We start from the raw sequence: 17,024 nt of genomic DNA, 5'->3' as shown, positions 1-17,024 counted from the left end.
ACAGTCGCAGAGGTGCATACTGCTCCTGATCAGCAGGTGGCGCCACCTGACACAAGAAATGCATACAGGAGGGGTCTTTTTTTCTGTTCTCACTAATGAAAGCTACCTTCCGCTTCTCCCTTTTTCACGACAGCAGAAAACTCTCAAAAACATTTTAAACACTTATCAGGGACACAGAGTTGAGTGTGATAATCATAATACTGCACACAATAAACACTGCAAAAGGAACAGCTCAGCCATAAGTGACACACACATACACACAAACATACAAACAAACATATTTCATCCACTATTCAATGATTTAACAACACAAACTGAATCAGATTAAAACATACATGAACATCTTCACTTTTCTGCACTCCTTCCTGTTAAAGAGTAAACAAATTTCTTCTATACCACCAAAAGTTATTTATCATCTATTATCAAAGATTCCTTTATTGTCACCGTACAGGGAAACTGGCACAAGGTTTACATTTCAGAAGACTATTAGCTGAGTCTGCTGAAATGACACGTGGTGGAAGAACTTTTAAAAACCCTTACTTTAAGAAAAGTCGCAATGAAACAGTAATAAAACACGCTGCTATGCAAAAAGTGTAAAAAGTAAGAATATTTTTTCTGCAGAGAAATGTTTGCCATCAGTGTTAAATTGATTAATAGTACTGATGCATGTGTTTAAGGTTGAGCTCATTTAAAAACTTTATATTCTGTGTATTTTTAGTGGTTGCCCTGTGAGGACCACAAGTCTAAAGAAAAATAATTTTTTTAAAACCCCTAAAAACAGTTATTCATGAGCTCAGAAACACAAGCCTTGAGTGTGTGACATGGTTAACTGTCAATCTGCAGGGGATTAAAAATATTAATGAATAATAAAGATCGACTGTTGGCAAACAACTGTTACACCTGCACTTGGTCAACTTAGTAAATGGACTGGTTCTTATATGGCAGTTTTTTACTCCACCTGAGTACTCTAAGCATTGCCTCAATCATGCCTCAACCACATGCCTCACTCATCCATTCATGCAAGCACATTTTTCTATGCTTAAGTGTTTTCTATCTAACATTCACACATTTATACTCTGATGGATGCGTTAGAGACAACTTTGGTCCAGCATCTTGCCGATGGATATTTGGCATCTACACTGGAGCAGCGTGGGACTGAACCACCAAGTTTCCCATTAGTTCTTACCTACCTAATGAGCTACAGGTAGCCACTTATAAGTTTTGTTAGCCTGGGCATGAGAAGAGCTGCCATCTCATCAAGACTTGCTAGTGTAGTGTTATTAGCAATTTACTTCACACTTCCATCCTCTTTACACTACACATGTTGCCCAAGGTGGTTAGTAAGAAATTATTTGAACTTATGTCTACCTACAGATTTGGCAAGTGCTGCTAGGTTATTTGTCAAGAAGCAGTTGAGGTAAACAGTAGGTAAATGATTTGTTAACAGTTTGTTAACCTTTAATGTTTATTCCCATGTGTTCAGTGACAGATTCTGTATGTAAGTCTCAGCTGACAGAGATCCACCAGCTTACAGGAAAAAGAGTTAGGTAACACCAGCATAGTGACGCTTTGCTCATTATGCCATGGCATGCTAGACACTGCCAAGCCTAGCCTAGGAAAGATTCCCTTAATGACTCCACACCTGTAAGACACATGCTGGGCTGCTTTACTGGTTTTTAACAGCCTGGAAATGAAAACCTACTGTTTAAACGCAATATTGCAAAAGAGCTTTCAAGGAAGGAGGAGGTCCAAGTCACTGACTCACAAAACTATCAGGTTTACAGACTAAAAACTGTGATCTCATTTCTTTTGGGAAGGGCCAATCCCTGATTGTGATCAAATGTGCCACTCCTTAAATCCAGTTAAACTACATAAAGATGAAGGGATCAAGGAACGCAAAAAACAAATTTTTCAAACGGTGTTGCAGTTAATCTCAGCAGGGAATGAAATCCTGCTAGCTACTATGACCTCCACAAATAGTGACTGAATTTTCATTTAAAATCAGCAAGAAAAAGAATCATTGAGAGATGCAAGAATCTTAGAAAGAGAACGGTCTTTCACTGCAGAAGGATGGACTCCAGTTTAAAGGCAGTTTCATGTTCATTCTGTTCAAACACTGCTTTGTACAGGAAGCCAATTCTACCAAACTTAATGTAGACATAGGGATTGCCTATTGTTTAAGTATTTACTGGATTTTATTATTTATCTCCTGCATCGTGACAGACAAACAAACTATCCACAGTGGATTCTGCATCTCGATGACTGGACTATGCAATAATTTTAGTTTAATTACAAATTTTCTAACTACGTGTTGAATATGAATAGAGAAAGACAGTCAGCTGTCGGGCCACAGGTCTACCTGGTGTTTTGGTTGCTGGCCTGCTTCTGTGGGGGTTGTGGTCTGGGGTGGCTCGGGCCTCTCAGTTGCATGGTGGGCACTCCGCTGGCTGTGAGGCAGTTCTTGGGGCTGGGGGTCTGGGGCCCCATCCTTGGCTTGTGCTGGGGTTGCCGGCCTGTCTGCTGCCTCTGGTTCCCTGGCACTCCTGCCCTTGGCTGTGGGAGCTCTGTCCAGCTTCCCTCTCCCCCTGCTGGGGTGGACGCACATGTGTCATTGGGATGTGTGGCCTCAGGTTTTCAATGCTTTTATGGGGTCGTGGATGCTGGGGCCTCCAAGAGATGCTGCTATGACTTAGAAAGTAGCTGCTTATTTTTATTATTTCTTTCTAACTAGCATAAAAAACATTCGCTAATGTAGATTAGATCACAAAAATCTCAGAGATTTTCAGAACTTTCAGAGATACAAGTCTGGTGTTATATTGGTAATTGCCAGCCAAGAAGCTGATGCACTTTATTATATTTATTGGGTAAATATTTTTATTGATATTCTGGTCTTCAGTGTTAGTTTACAGTCCAGCTTCAGTAAAAGCAAGTCAAATTCACATTTACTGTCAATTGCCAACATTGACAGGTAAGAGTAGACCACATTCACCTTTAATATTGCTTTGGATCAGTTTATGCTTTTTATTAGGTTGCAAATTCTATTTCTTTGTTACATTTAGTTAAAAGAAACAGGTAAGATAGGACATGTAGCCAAAGTCAACAAAACGTTATAAAGCTTCTGTCTTCCCTGCATTCATTGATGATGATTTCACAAAACGAATGTAGATCCCCAACCTGCTGTTAAAGTAATTACCGTAAGATTATATTTTTCTTCATTTCTAGCTGAGTATGTTTATGTGTGATTGTCAGTACAAAGGTTTGTGTCACGGCTGGCGGGGTGAGCCGTGCGGTGTTGGAGGAAAAGGAGGACCCAAAATGCGGCAGTGACTGATGATTCGAGTGACGTTTATTTACAAGTGGTGGAGTGACAAAAACAGGCAGTGAGGCATGACAAAACAACTGAAGAAACCTAAACTGGGAGAACTAAATGACAAACCCGAGAGCATACAAAAGGGGTGCAGGGCAGCGAGCCGCAGAGACAGGACCGAAACACCATAGAACGCAGACGAGCCAACGACGAACACAGACCGACACCCACTATATATACACACACAAGGTAATCGGGTAATCGAACACAGGAGGGAAGAACAGCTGATCTGAATACACATGATGACTGGAGGACACAAGCTGAACACAATGACAACAGACACAGACCTTCAGAATAGAACAGGAAATCCAAAACACGAACCTTCAAAGTACAGCAGGAAACAGGTAGGGCTGATAAAACACTAAACTTCAGGTTCAACCCTAAACTAATACAAAATCAGAATAAACACAAGGCACAAAAATGACCCAGGACCATGACAGTTTGAGGAGAATGAAGGAAGAGAGGACAAAGAAATTGTATGATAGCAGGAAGAGCCAGGTGAGCAAATTTGCACATAGTTAAATGGAAAAACAATTATTTTTGACATAATTCACATAGATTTTATGGATGCTTTGTGTGATTTCCAATAGCATATGATACAAATGGTAGCACTTAACATTTAAAAGTTTGGACTTAGAATCTCCCCTGGTTTCTGTGTTCACCAGCTTTGACTATCCAAAATGGTACTCTGGTAATTTGGGGGATTTTATATTTTTGGAAGCAGAATTCAATCTTGTACACAAGCTTCAGCTGACAGAGGTCCATTAATTTACAGGAGGAAGAGTCAGGTAACACCACTGTGGTGACACTTATTATGTTATGACATGCCATGACAAACCCAGCCAACCCAGCCTCCACAACTGTAAGACACCTGCTGGGCTGGTTTACTGGTTATTACAAAAACTCAGTTCTCATATTGTGGCTCAGACTACTGTACAATGTATCAACTGTGCTGACAAAGAAAACTTTGAAAAATCTCTTTGGATTGGTCGCCCTTGATTATTGTAAAATCAGCTACATTCATCACCGCCCCGTTGTCCTCCACCCCAGATCATTTTGGAGGCTAAAACAGTTATCCTGGCTCTTTCTTTAGTACCTGGTGGAAATGCAACTAGGTTTCTTTGCTGAACTCTGAATACTAGAAATAATAGCTAATTATTGGTCATTTGTACTTCTGGAGAGAAAACTGATAAATTTTTGTGGAAATGGAATCCTACTTAGCACTCAGTATTTAAAAAAAACAAAACGGAAGGTTGTTGCGTATTAATTTGAGTATAAATCAGAAGAAATATTGGATATTAATTAAGATCACTTCTGTGGGGTGATGAATTTGTTTTGGGTTGTTAGACATAACTACTGATGTTATTCATTTCACTGCTTGCCACGTTACATTCTTTTAAACTGGGATGTTAAATGGAAAATCCATTGTGTTTTGATGGCTGTTATGCTAACCCAACACTAAAGCTAAAAAAAAACCCCAGATTTTAACATTTATAATGATTGCTATGAAATTTTACCTTCAAATATCAAATATCTATGTGGGGGGCATTTGTGGAATGGTACATCTGGCAACTTTCAAACAGGCAAGGAAACCACACCAAAACATGTCCAGAAGTAGCAGTATTATCCACATGCAATGTCCAATGGGAAGTGGTAGGAAGGGGCAATCCACCCTCCATGAACATGTCCCACTGAGCCAAGGGTCAGCAAACCCCAGACCCAAGCCCAGGCATACACCAACACAGACTGACCATGGAAAACTTTGTGTTATAGAATATTAAATACCACCTAACTCCTTATTACAATCCCGGGCATTAGGTGCAGCTTTTTTGTGTGACTAATATACTTTATTTAAATTTTTTTGTATTAGTATATATTCTTTACCTTCTTAAATATCCTTTTATAGATTCTCTCTTCCTTTCCTTTTCATATTTGTTTTTGTTCTTCTCAGTACCACAGGGACAGCACCTAATTTCATTGTACTCGTTACAGGGACAATAAAGCTATTCTGATTCTGACATACCTTCAGAAACTAGTCACTAGCCACTTTTCAAATTTGAAGTGTTTTATTAGTGCTCAAATATGGGACTTTTTTCCATATATTATTATTCATATATTTCAAATATATATATATATATATATATATATATTGAAAAATTTAAAAACTTGATATATAAATGGGCGACTGTGGCTCAGGGGGTTGGGAAGCGTATCTGTGACCGGAAGCTCGCCAGTTCGATCCCCGGGCTCTCTGTCCTGGTCGTTGTGTCCTTGGACAAGACACTTCACCTACCGCCTACTGGTGTTGGCCAGAGGGGCCGATGGTGCGATATGGCAGCCTCGCCTCTGTCAGTCTGCCCCAGGGCAGCTATGGCTACAACCATAGCTTGCCTCCACCAGTGTGTGAATGTGAGAGTGAATGAATAGTGGCATTGTAAAGCGCTTTGGGTTCCTTGAAAAGCGCTATATAAATCCAATCCATTATTCATGTTTTTAACATTTTTTATGCATATCAGTGTTAAGTGTTAAGTTGATTTAAGATGGAATGATATATATGGGTTAGTGAAAGCCTTTCACTGCAACAGAATGCTTGGTATTACACTATGAACTATATAGAAGGTTGTGTTTCCTGGCTTAATTTTAATTGTTCTCTTTCTGCCAACAAATTATTTCAAAATGCTTTGACCTGTATTGCAATTTTATAGAATCAGGAACAGCTGCAAGGTTCTGTCACGGTGACTACAAGTACAAGGAACTTCATTTGGAGAATCATTAAAGAATTTCGGTTTCTGCTTGACCAATTATTGTTTGTTTTGTTGTTGTTGTTGTTTCTTTTCTTGGGTTTCTTGGCTTTACTTACGAAGAGTGTTGTCTCCACCAGGAGTAGGTTAGATAGTGTGACAGGTGCAGGAAACCGGATCCACCACGTCAATTATCAGAGGTGTTTGCGCAACAGCTCACTTACCCAAATGACCAAGCTTGCCACCTTTACGTTTCCATGGAACTGTTGTTTACAGTGGGTAGTGTGAAAAGCTGCAAGCTCACAAACGGAACTGAGTTCAGCTGGCAGCACATAAAAAATGTCTTCATATGTCTTTATTTCCATTCATGCAAACTGCTGCTGGAGACCTCTGCATTACTCTGCCAAATCGAGCCCTGCACTCACAAATTTAAATGTGGCCCAAATATTTTGTCCCACCTAGTTGTTGCCTAGGTCTGCACGCGTGGTGCACATGCTAAAATCAACAATCTGAAGCAAACGTATTCTGAGAATGACGGGGAAGTGAAGTACTCCTTTATTAACTGTTAAGAGACGCTCATGCATCCTTCTGCCAAGTTTATGACGTTCTGGAACTGAATTTGCGTCAAAAAAAAAAAATTTGAAGAGGAAAATGTAAATAAATAAAAAGTCCAGCAGAGCTATTGCTATTGTCGCTCTTGAGTTTTTTGTTATTTGATGTTCTTGAAAGCGGAGCTGCTGCCCGTTGTCATGGTGATAAATGAGCCAGTGTCCAAACACTGCCGTCTGTCCCGCACTGATGATCCATCAAAGGCATCTCCATATTCGTTAAATTCGCTCTGACTACGCCCCAATTACCGGGCGTGTCTGCACTGTGCTGATGGAGATTCCGTTTTTTTTGCAGCCTGCTCCACCTGCTTTTCAACCGTAGCGGGTTTGAATCCGATTTAGTCTAACAGCAGCAGCAGCAGCAGCAGCAGCAGCAGGATGGCCTCCAACACTAGGACTATGGCAAACCTTCCCAGCGGGGTCGGAATATGTGCCACCCTCCCCGACATCCTGTACCTCCCAGAACTGGTAAGAAACGGCGATTGTAGGAACTTTTCTCTGTCACACAGTTTTTACTCACAAAACATGCAGAAACTTTCTTATCCAGAGATGTTCAGATGGAAAGCCCTTAAAAAATAATTTAAAAAAAAGAAAAGAAAGAAAATAACTTTTAACCATTTTCTACTTTTTATTTCAGTGACGGTTTTTGTTTTCTGAAACAGAAGGACAAAATTGTTTCATTTCTGGTTAACCTGTGGTTCAAAATATATTTATATAGTAGGTATAGTGTAAAAGTAAGTTACAAATAAGGTTAAACTTCTCACTTTCTCTTCACAGCAGTAGTAAGAGGAGCTGATTTACAGCCACTTTGCAGAGAACGTGGTTCCAAACGTTTTTGTGCTCTCCTGTGCCTAATTTTAAGTTGGCTTCACCCTACTGATAACTGAAGTTTATAGGATGCTGACTGAGGGTTAATGATGTGGGTGTGTTAGGAGTAGGATAATCTTCCTACATGAGCAATATTACAATTAATTATATTCCAGTGAATATGTCATGAGCCAAACATCACAATAGGCGGAGGACAGACCGAGCAGGTTGGATTCCTATGATGACTCTGTGCAGTGGAGGAAAACAGATATGAAAAGAAAAAATGTTTTCATAAGCCACGTTTAGCTTAAGAAAATGTCAGCAGTGGAGGAATGTCGCAGGTGTTTTCACATGAATGTGTGTGAACAGGTGGAGTTCAGACAGTGATGACATACGGTGGAGGAGGGTCAGGCTCCCTGAATAATGCAGTCTGTCAATCATTAAAGGTGTAGAGTAAACGAAGGCAGTCACGCCTGTGCTGCATGCTCAAGTAGAAGTACAGGTTCTACAAATAACTGCAACACACGTTGTGGAAACATATAATTTCCTTAAACTAAAGCTTTATGATCGTCCCAGATCTAACTGAGGCTGTCATTTAGGGGCTTCTAAGCCCGTGTGGAGATTTTTCACATGTTCCAGCTCTTCTCATGTGTACATGATGTATACATGTTGTTGCAGGTTTTTGGTGGTCTGGTGTGGATCTTGGTGGCATGCACACTGGTAGTGCCAGAAAATCCTCAGGGCTGGGTCATGTTTGTCTCTGTCTTCTGCTTTGTGATGACTTTTATCTGGATGGTGGTGTTCGCCTGTGGGAGACATCATAATAAAGCCAGCTGGGCAGCAGCAGTAAGTCCTCCACAAATCATATCGCACACACTTACTTGTCCTTGCTGCTTGGCAGCTGTCTGATTGTTGAACTTTTATCTCTATTTTTGTTATAAAAGTAGTTATAAAGCATCTTGAGGCTATTGTTCTTGATTTGGTGCTATATAAATAAAACTGACTTAAAGTGTGTTTCATTCCTGCTTATGTAGCTCTATCATACCTGTCTTGACTCCAGTAGCAGGAAGTACCCCTGGCAGATAGAGGATCCAACTTATACGCAATAGAAATTGACCAGCTTGAAGTCCTACCTCGTTGTTTTGTCTGTTATAAACTGTAGTATAATACAGCGAACAATATTAATATGGTTGCTTCAGAGAAACACGGATCGTTCTAATTGCAAATAGATGCAGTTAAATGATGGTAGATATACAGCATCTACCTTCATCATCAACCCTGACACATGCCTCACTTTAGAGGTAAAAAAGAGACAGGAAACAGAGATTTTGGCAGAGTTTTAAGGAAAACGCACCCTTCCTTATAATTCTATATAATATACATATAGTACATATAATTTTATATAAACCACAATTAAATGTTACAATTTAAGCCACTTTACTTTTCCTTCTTGAGCTTGTGTCCATTATATATCATTGTTCTGAACTTTTCTTCTGCCGTGGTTAAATGACAAGCATCAGTGCAAGATTGCTTTGACAATCTTCTTCGGTTGCTTTCCGTGGTGCTCTGACACCTGATATTTAAGAATTTGCAGCTACAAAACAAGTTTTTTGATGCAAACACACACAACACAATAGCTTTACATGCCAGTGTTTGACAGGATTTTGCAACTATATGTGTGTTTTGACTCTATGCCAATGCAGGCAGTCACCACTTTGAAGACATCACCACATAACAATGTCTCGCTCTTTTTCTTCCTACTCTGTCAGGACTTTTTGTATCATGGCATTGCTGCATTCTTCTACCTCAGTGCTTCAGTGGCGTTGGCCAAAGTGACGCTGGATCTGAGCGGAAAACAGAGCAACAACACAACTACAGGACAACGCAACTACAAGTTGGACGTCTCTGCAGTGGTGAGTCAGGCTGTTGTTACTTGGGTGACACAAAGAAATTAATGATTATAAAGCTAATGAAATAAAGCCCACAGAGAATTACACACTGGTTGCAGTTTTCTTTCAGAGTTGGCTCTCAGTGAGTTGAAATAGTGATACAAGAGGTAGTCGTATTTCAGTGAGGCAAACATAAAAATACCAAATAGTTTTTATTGCATTAATTCTTTCAGGCATCATTTTTAATTTTACTTTAAATGTACTGGTTTTTTTACTTTACTTTGTAGATGTTCCGTTTTTGTTTTGAGGTATTTAACCTATTTTAGATCATGTTCTGATTAGTTGTTTTCTTTGGATCTTTTAATAAGAAAAAATAGGAAGAATCAGAAGAAATCAAGTCAGTAGAATATTTGCACAGATCTTCATGAATTTCTGTCTGTCGTGGATGTAATATTTGATCAACTCCATAGCCCTAACTTAAAAAAAAACATAGGAGGCTATCATTACCTAGTAAAATGATTCCAAAATACTAAAATAACTTTGAAATCTCACCTGCTTTACTTCTGCAGTCTTCTGCTGTGTAAGTATCGACTCGCTTAGTAGACATTTTTGTCGCTAGTGGTTTTCTATCCATTTGTAATTGTTTTGTGTCTATTTGCATTAATGTTCTATGTCTTTGTAGTCATTATATTCTATTATTTCTTGTTAATTAACTTGTTTTTTGTCTTTATACTAAGCTAGGCTAAAGTGGTTTTAATCTAGATGTTAAGTCTCAACAAAAAAGAGAGTGTTTGGCACATTGTCAAACAACGGCTTTGAAACTGAAGCCAGCCTATTTTTTAAAATATGAAACTACTTAAGAATAAACTTTTAGTGCACTCAAGGTGGTGAAGTGGAGACTATTCTAAAACCTCTTTCTCCAGGGCAAATATTTCATTGCAGCAGCAGCAGCAGCAGATCTGCTTTAACATTTAGCTCTATCATACAAGATTTACTCTCAACAAATGACTTCTAATCAAAGATGGATATTATGAACAATTTAGCTTCAGTAATGCCTGGAGGAAATGTTATATGTTGCTGTTAACATTGCTTAAAATCTGATACTGTGTTGGTTTGGATTTTTTTAAGGCTTTAAGTTTCAGTGGTTCAAAGATCATTTAAGGTGTTGATGACCTCCTGATGTTCTCTGTCTTTGCAGGTTTTCTCATATGTAGCCACTCTTCTCTACTTCGTCCACACAATCCTGTCTGCCATCCGATGGAAATCTTTCTAGAAGCTGCTTTCTCCCTATAAACCTCATGAGCAGAACTGAATTTCATTTTGTACATACGGAAATGCTGATATGACGGGGGTTTGGTGATGGAGACTGTCAAGTTACTGATCTGGCGTTTCCCTCTGCTAAATGAAAGACGATCTGGGTCTCACTGTGCCTCACACTGCCTCATGTCTACTGTTAACTTCCAGAATACCATTCCACAGTATCACTACTTACAGCCACAAGATTAAAACCAGGGGCCACACAGTGTGTAGGAACTGGATATTTGTGAATGTGCTGGGATGCCAAGCACTGGAATGCGAAAGGTGGATCCTTTGCACTCCTTATCCCAGGAATAATGGGGTCTGAGATTAACACCTTAGATTAGTTTCAGATTTCATTTGCCATTTTAAATAGTTCTCATTTTGCAAACATTTTTAAGTTGACAAAGTGTTCCAATAAAACCCTGCTTTGTAGTAAAATAATCAATGCTACGTATATGTCAGTAGTTTTAATGTTGTGGCTGTTTTGGTAAATGGTAAATGGCCTGTATTTGTATAGCGCTTTACTTAGTCCCTAAGGACCCCAAAGCGTTCACAATCACTACTCAAGCTCTCATTATATAGAAATGTCAGAGCGCCAAAATAAAGAATAACCAGGATAGGAACAGAATGATTGTATAGCCAGACATAAAAAGATTTATCATTGCCCTGCAAAACTGAGCAAGCCAGCTTACTTAGAAAGACTGAGGGACTAGAGAGACAAGCTTAGCGTCACTTTTATTTGCTGATATCAGAACACTTGATATCATTTGGCGAGGAGTGAACTCATCACTTGAATGATCATTCTGCTACACTCCATGAAAATAATATTTGACATATTTAGTTTAAATTAATGTGATAATTAATTTATCAGTGATTAATTTCAGGTTCCCATGGGTCCTTTACTCCTTTTCTTCTCATCATTATTATTTGGATAACTTTGTCCTTTAATGAAAACCTTTCGATTAATATTATTGTTCTGCTCTCAGCTGACTAAAGAAAGGAGCGGGTGGGGAAACATTTATATTTTTGTAGGTTTATTCACACTTTCTTTGAAATTAAATAAATTTGGGGTTTTTTCATGAAATACATGAAATATGTGAAGTGTTTCTGTATGCTATATTACCAGATTTTGTAAGGTGAATACAATACATTCAGACAGAGATTGTGGTTTGTTGAATAGTTATGCTACGTGTTGAGTGCTTACAAATTTTATGCCAAGGAGTCCAGACCAAGTCTGCTGTGACACACACAAAAGGTGATTTTGAGCACTTGTTTTTGTATCAGTTTGTGAACAGATTTTTTGAACATAATGCAGTTCATGCAGTGTGAATATGTGGTATATAGAAACAGTATCCATTACATCACCAACTTTGAGCTTTGAAACTTTGAACTAGGACTGTAGTCGCGATTTTAATGTAAACATGGGGAACCAACCTTAAGAAGGGTCAAAAACTAGTTCCAGAGAAGAAGTTTAGCTAAATACAAAATAATTTGTCAATAATTTATTAATGAATAAAGAAAATCTGTTCTGTTCAATCAAATTTCATTTATATAGTGCAACATGATAACAACAGTTGTCTCAAGGTGATTTATATTTTAGGGTAAAAACTCTACAATAATATAGAGAAAACAGAAACCCCCAAAATCAGATGACCCCCTACGACAGGGGTGGGGAAGCTTTTTTATATGAAGGGCCATTTAAATGTTTATATATTTCTCAGAGGGACATACTATTATGAACACATACCTAGGGATCCAAAAAGAAAGACCAAAAAAGCTACATGAGGTTTCAGCTCGCCAACACACCTCACAGCAGCCGGAGGTGAGTGCAACAACACAAGCTTGACACAGGGGTCGAGGGGACACGGGAGAGAGGGAGACAGAGACAAGACTAAGACACACAAAGGACAAGGGAGACTTAAACACAAGTTAGAACATAATACAAAAAAGGCACAAAACTCAAAATGCTGGTTCAAGATGAACCAGAACTATGACGTAACCAACTGCAAAAAAATAATGATGAGATTCATTTAAGATAAGATAAGATAAGATAACCTTTATTAGTCCCACGTGTGGGAAATTGTGTTACAGCAGTGGACAATCCAAAGTTACATGGAAAATTAGAAAAAAGAAAAACACTGGAATAAGATTTCAATAGATACTGTACACAACTGTACACAATAGAATAGAATAGAATAAAATAATATATACAATCGAATAAAATAGAATAAAATAGAATACAAATGCTATATACAATTGAGTATAATACAACGATGCCAGAAAAGAGTATTGCACTTCATTTGCACTTAATTTGAGATTACAGAGCACAAAAACTGCTACTGTTCTGAAGTGCATTACTATTTAACTATTGATTACTGAATTGGCCAAATGGTTACATTCTTGGGATTTACATGTAAACAGAACAGCTAGAAAGAGACACAACACGAGATAGAAATGGATAGCAGCCATGAATATTTCACGTAGCAGAAGCTTGTTGCTTTTCTTTTCTGTTTTTAACCACAGTAGCATTTTACTGCTAGAGCAGCAGAACAGCATGAAGCAGAAGCATTAATGATTTATATCAGTTAAATAACAACAATAGCATTTGTCCTGAAAAGCAACTGATAACTATATTTTAATCACTCGAGCAATTTCTTCTGACATAAACACATAAACAACAAGATCCTTATAGCGTTATTTCCCGCTGTTATAAAGCGTTGAATTCATTTGACAGCTGTACAAACTTAATCAAATTTTTAAAAAGTAGTGTGGATGAGTCATGTCCAGATATTTTAGCTCTGGACATGACTGAGCTAAAATAACCACTACTCTTTTTATTCTGACCAGCAGTGAAGAGTTTAAATCAGAGAAAACATGAAAGCAGGTTTTATAGAAGTACAGTAGAGTGCAAATACAGAACACGGTGCCTCATACACAAGATGTGTTTCCATCACTTCAGAGATGCACGTTTACATTGGCATATTCACGGAAAACTCCCATGATCATAACCAGTATTTATTTAAAACTTAATCCTAAACCTCACAAGTTCATCCTCATGGGGACTTGCTTCATGTCAAGAAAATATAAGTACACATGGAGCCATACTGGCAGTGTGGCAGGTCAGTGAACTGTAGCTGTGATGGATAATTGATGAGAAGGCAGGAGGTGATAATAGCAGAGTATTTCCATGAAACTGAAGACGAGAGAAGCCCTGGGATGATGCAGTCTGTCTAAATGACTATGACATCCTAATCTCAGACAACAAACAGTTGATAAGCATTATGGACAAAGATACTTCATGTCTGTGCCTCTTTTATGGATAGTCTTGATGTTCAGTTCAGTTCAGTTCAGTTCATTTTTATTTCAAACATTTCAAACATGTGCCTTCACAATCATTACAAAATATCATTCCATTATTTGTTTGAAAAGGAGTAGGCTGAAGTATTTACTTATTTGTCCCTACCCCCTCAAGTTTTACCTCTCATTCATTTAATTTTTTTTGTCTTAAATTAAACAAACAACATATGAAACATATAAACATATGAAGTAAAACAAAACATAACATACATAAATCAAAAACAAGAAATTAGCAAGCCCCACCACAGTATAGTTTCTTTCATATGAAAAATACAGAATGTGTATATTTGCAGATACACAAGTTATGGAAAAACAACAAACCAAAACAAAACAAAAAAAACAAAAAAACAACCAAAAAAGAACCGCAACACCATTACCAGCAACATTACCATCCTGGGTTAACCCCGTTTTCTTCATTCTTATACTTATTTAAAATTAGGTTTTTATATTTTACTTTAAACTGTTTTATGTTTTGACTGTCTTTTATTTCTTCTGTTAGACTGTTCCATAATTTAACTCCTGCAATTGAGATAGACATAGTTCTTAAAGTTGTTCTAGCACTTTGTATTTTTAAATTCCATTTCCCTCTTAAGTTATACCCACCTTCTCTTTCTATGAACAATTTACAGATTTCTTTGGGAAGCAATTTATTTCTGACTTTATACATTATTTGCACTCTTTTAAGCTTCACCAAGTCTTGGAATTTAATAGCTTGCATTTTGACAAAGAGTGCATTTGTATGGTCCCTGTACCCTACATTATTTATTAATCTAATGGCCCTTTTCTGTATTATAGTTATTGTTTGTGTGTTACTTTTGTATGTGTTTCCCCAGACCTCTACACAGTAGCTCATATATGGCAGTAGTAAAGCACAGTATAAAATGTGCAGTGCTTTCTGATCCAACATATGCTTTGCTTTTCCCAGGACGGCAATGCCCCGTGCCAATTTCCCCCGAACATAAGTAATGTGTGGCTTCCAACAGAGCTTGTGGTCAATGATCACCCCAAGAAATTTTATTTCATTTACTCTTTCTAAATATACATTGTCAACACATATTTCTACTTCGATGTTTTTCTTTTGGTTTCCAAACAACATAAATTTGGTTTTATCGAGATTCAATGATAATTTATTTATATCAAACCACTTCTTTAATATCGTTAATTCCTGTGTGATCATTTCCAAAACCTGTGGCAATTCCCCACCTGCACACAGTATATTTGTGTCATCTGCAAATATTACAAACTTTAAAATCTCCGATACTCTGCAGATATCATTTAAGTACATAATAAACATTTGTAGACAGCAGTGATCCTCCAACTTTGTGTCACCATTTTGGATATATAACAACCCCCAAAATGGGCCCTACAGTGGTTAAAATGCACATTAGTTTAGGCACAAAGAAAACTTCTTGTCCTTCTGTGCTTGATACTGTCGACCATAATATCCTATTAGAGTGATTAGAACATGCTGTAGGTATTACAGGTACTGTGCTGCAGTGGTTTGTGTCATATCTATCTAATAGACTCCAGTTTGTTCATGTAAATGGAGAGTCCTCTTCACACACTGAGGTTAATTATGGAGTTCCTCAGGGTTCAGTGCTAGGACCAATTCTGTTTACATTATACATGCTTCCCTCAGGCAGTATCATCAGAAGGCATAGCATACATTTTCTTTGCACTTCAGATGATATCTAACTTAATCTATCCATGAAGCCAGATAATACACACCAACTAGTTATGAAGCAGGAATGTCTTAAAGACATAAAGACCTCTATCTTTCTGTTTCTAAATTCAGATAAAACAGAGGTTATTTTCCTCGGCCCTAAAAACCTTAGAAATATGGTCGTAACCAGATACGCGCTCTGGATGGCATTTCTTTGGCCTCCAGTAACACTGTGAGGACTCTTGGAGTCATTTTTGACCAGGACTGCTTTCTTCCATTTGACAATATCTCTAAAATTAGAAATATCCTGTCTTAGAGTGATGCTGAAAAATTTGTTCATGCTTTCGTTACTTCCAGTCTGGACTACTGTAATTCATTTTTTTAGGATGTCCTAAAAACTCCCTGAAAAGCCTTTCAGTTGATCCAAAATGCTGCAGCAAAAAATACCAACAGGTATGTTTTTTCTTTCTGTTTATCCAACTTTTTATTGCTTTGTTTTGTTATATCCTCCTGAGAACCAAGGAAAAAGATTCTTCCGATTTAACTTTTTTTTTGTAATTTCCCGTGTCTTTGGGGTCACCCAAACACATGAGATATCATTGGAAAGCCCAGGATGTCCTTTATTTACTACATTGGGCTGGTTCTCAGGAAGATTTATCATTTCATGTTAACCTGTACCGTTGCCTCATGTATACCAATATCCTCTGCAGCCACCTTATGGTGAAACTGCTGTACTACAGCTAAGGCCTACACTTATTCACATTGGCGTCAATAAAAGCAAAACTGATAACAGCCCTAAAACGCGAATACACACAATGCACCTGATTCTATTATTAGCTTAAAAAAATAAAAGATAAAGATAAAAAATAAAAGAACAATAAAAGTCAGTCATTAATTGTTACTATCTTACAGTTAACTTTAAGATTTAATAAAAGGCAATAACGTATACATTTTAAATATTTATTAACCAGTTTAAGAAATATATGTTGTAATCTAATAATCTACAAACAGAAGATTTTCAAAAGTGCTCAAGTTATAAGTATTGATAAATGCATTAATTACCAAAAAATACAAAAATTTAACAAAACCAAAAGTATTTTTGTAGCACGTAAAATTCCAGTTAGGACAAACAGGTATTTATATAATAAAGCCTCCACTTACAGACTGTTAATACATACACTGATACACTGAACTAGAAACTGATGTTGTGATATATGTTGATGAAAAGAGACTGTCACGGCTGGCGGGGTGAGCCGTGTGGTGTAGGAGGAAAATGACCCAAAATGCAGGCAG

The 17,024-nt window shown here is 37.7% G+C and overlaps 1 protein-coding gene across 1 annotated transcript; it reads left to right on the top strand.

Annotated features, from left to right (window-relative positions):
* Nucleotides 1-6,910: 6,910 nt before the first annotated feature.
* Nucleotides 6,911-11,797, top strand: LOC147327095 (myelin and lymphocyte protein-like). Its single transcript, XM_086294707.1, has 4 exons — nucleotides 6,911-7,184; nucleotides 8,202-8,369; nucleotides 9,293-9,436; nucleotides 10,611-11,797. The coding sequence occupies exons 1-4, from the start codon at nucleotides 7,095-7,097 to the stop codon at nucleotides 10,683-10,685; spliced, it is 477 nt and encodes a 158-aa protein (XP_086150833.1). The 5' UTR covers nucleotides 6,911-7,094; the 3' UTR covers nucleotides 10,686-11,797.
* The last annotated feature ends 5,227 nt before the right edge of the window (nucleotides 11,798-17,024 follow it).

Source organism: Aulonocara sp. 'chitande type north' Nkhata Bay, linkage group LG6 (assembly GCF_057382095.1).
Source record: "Aulonocara sp. 'chitande type north' Nkhata Bay isolate Kocher_YH1m ecotype deep benthic linkage group LG6, A_spYH_male_GT1.1, whole genome shotgun sequence".
Classification (NCBI taxonomy): Eukaryota; Metazoa; Chordata; class Actinopteri; order Cichliformes; family Cichlidae; genus Aulonocara; species Aulonocara sp. 'chitande type north' Nkhata Bay.
This window is presented reverse-complemented; position numbering and strand designations above follow the sequence as displayed.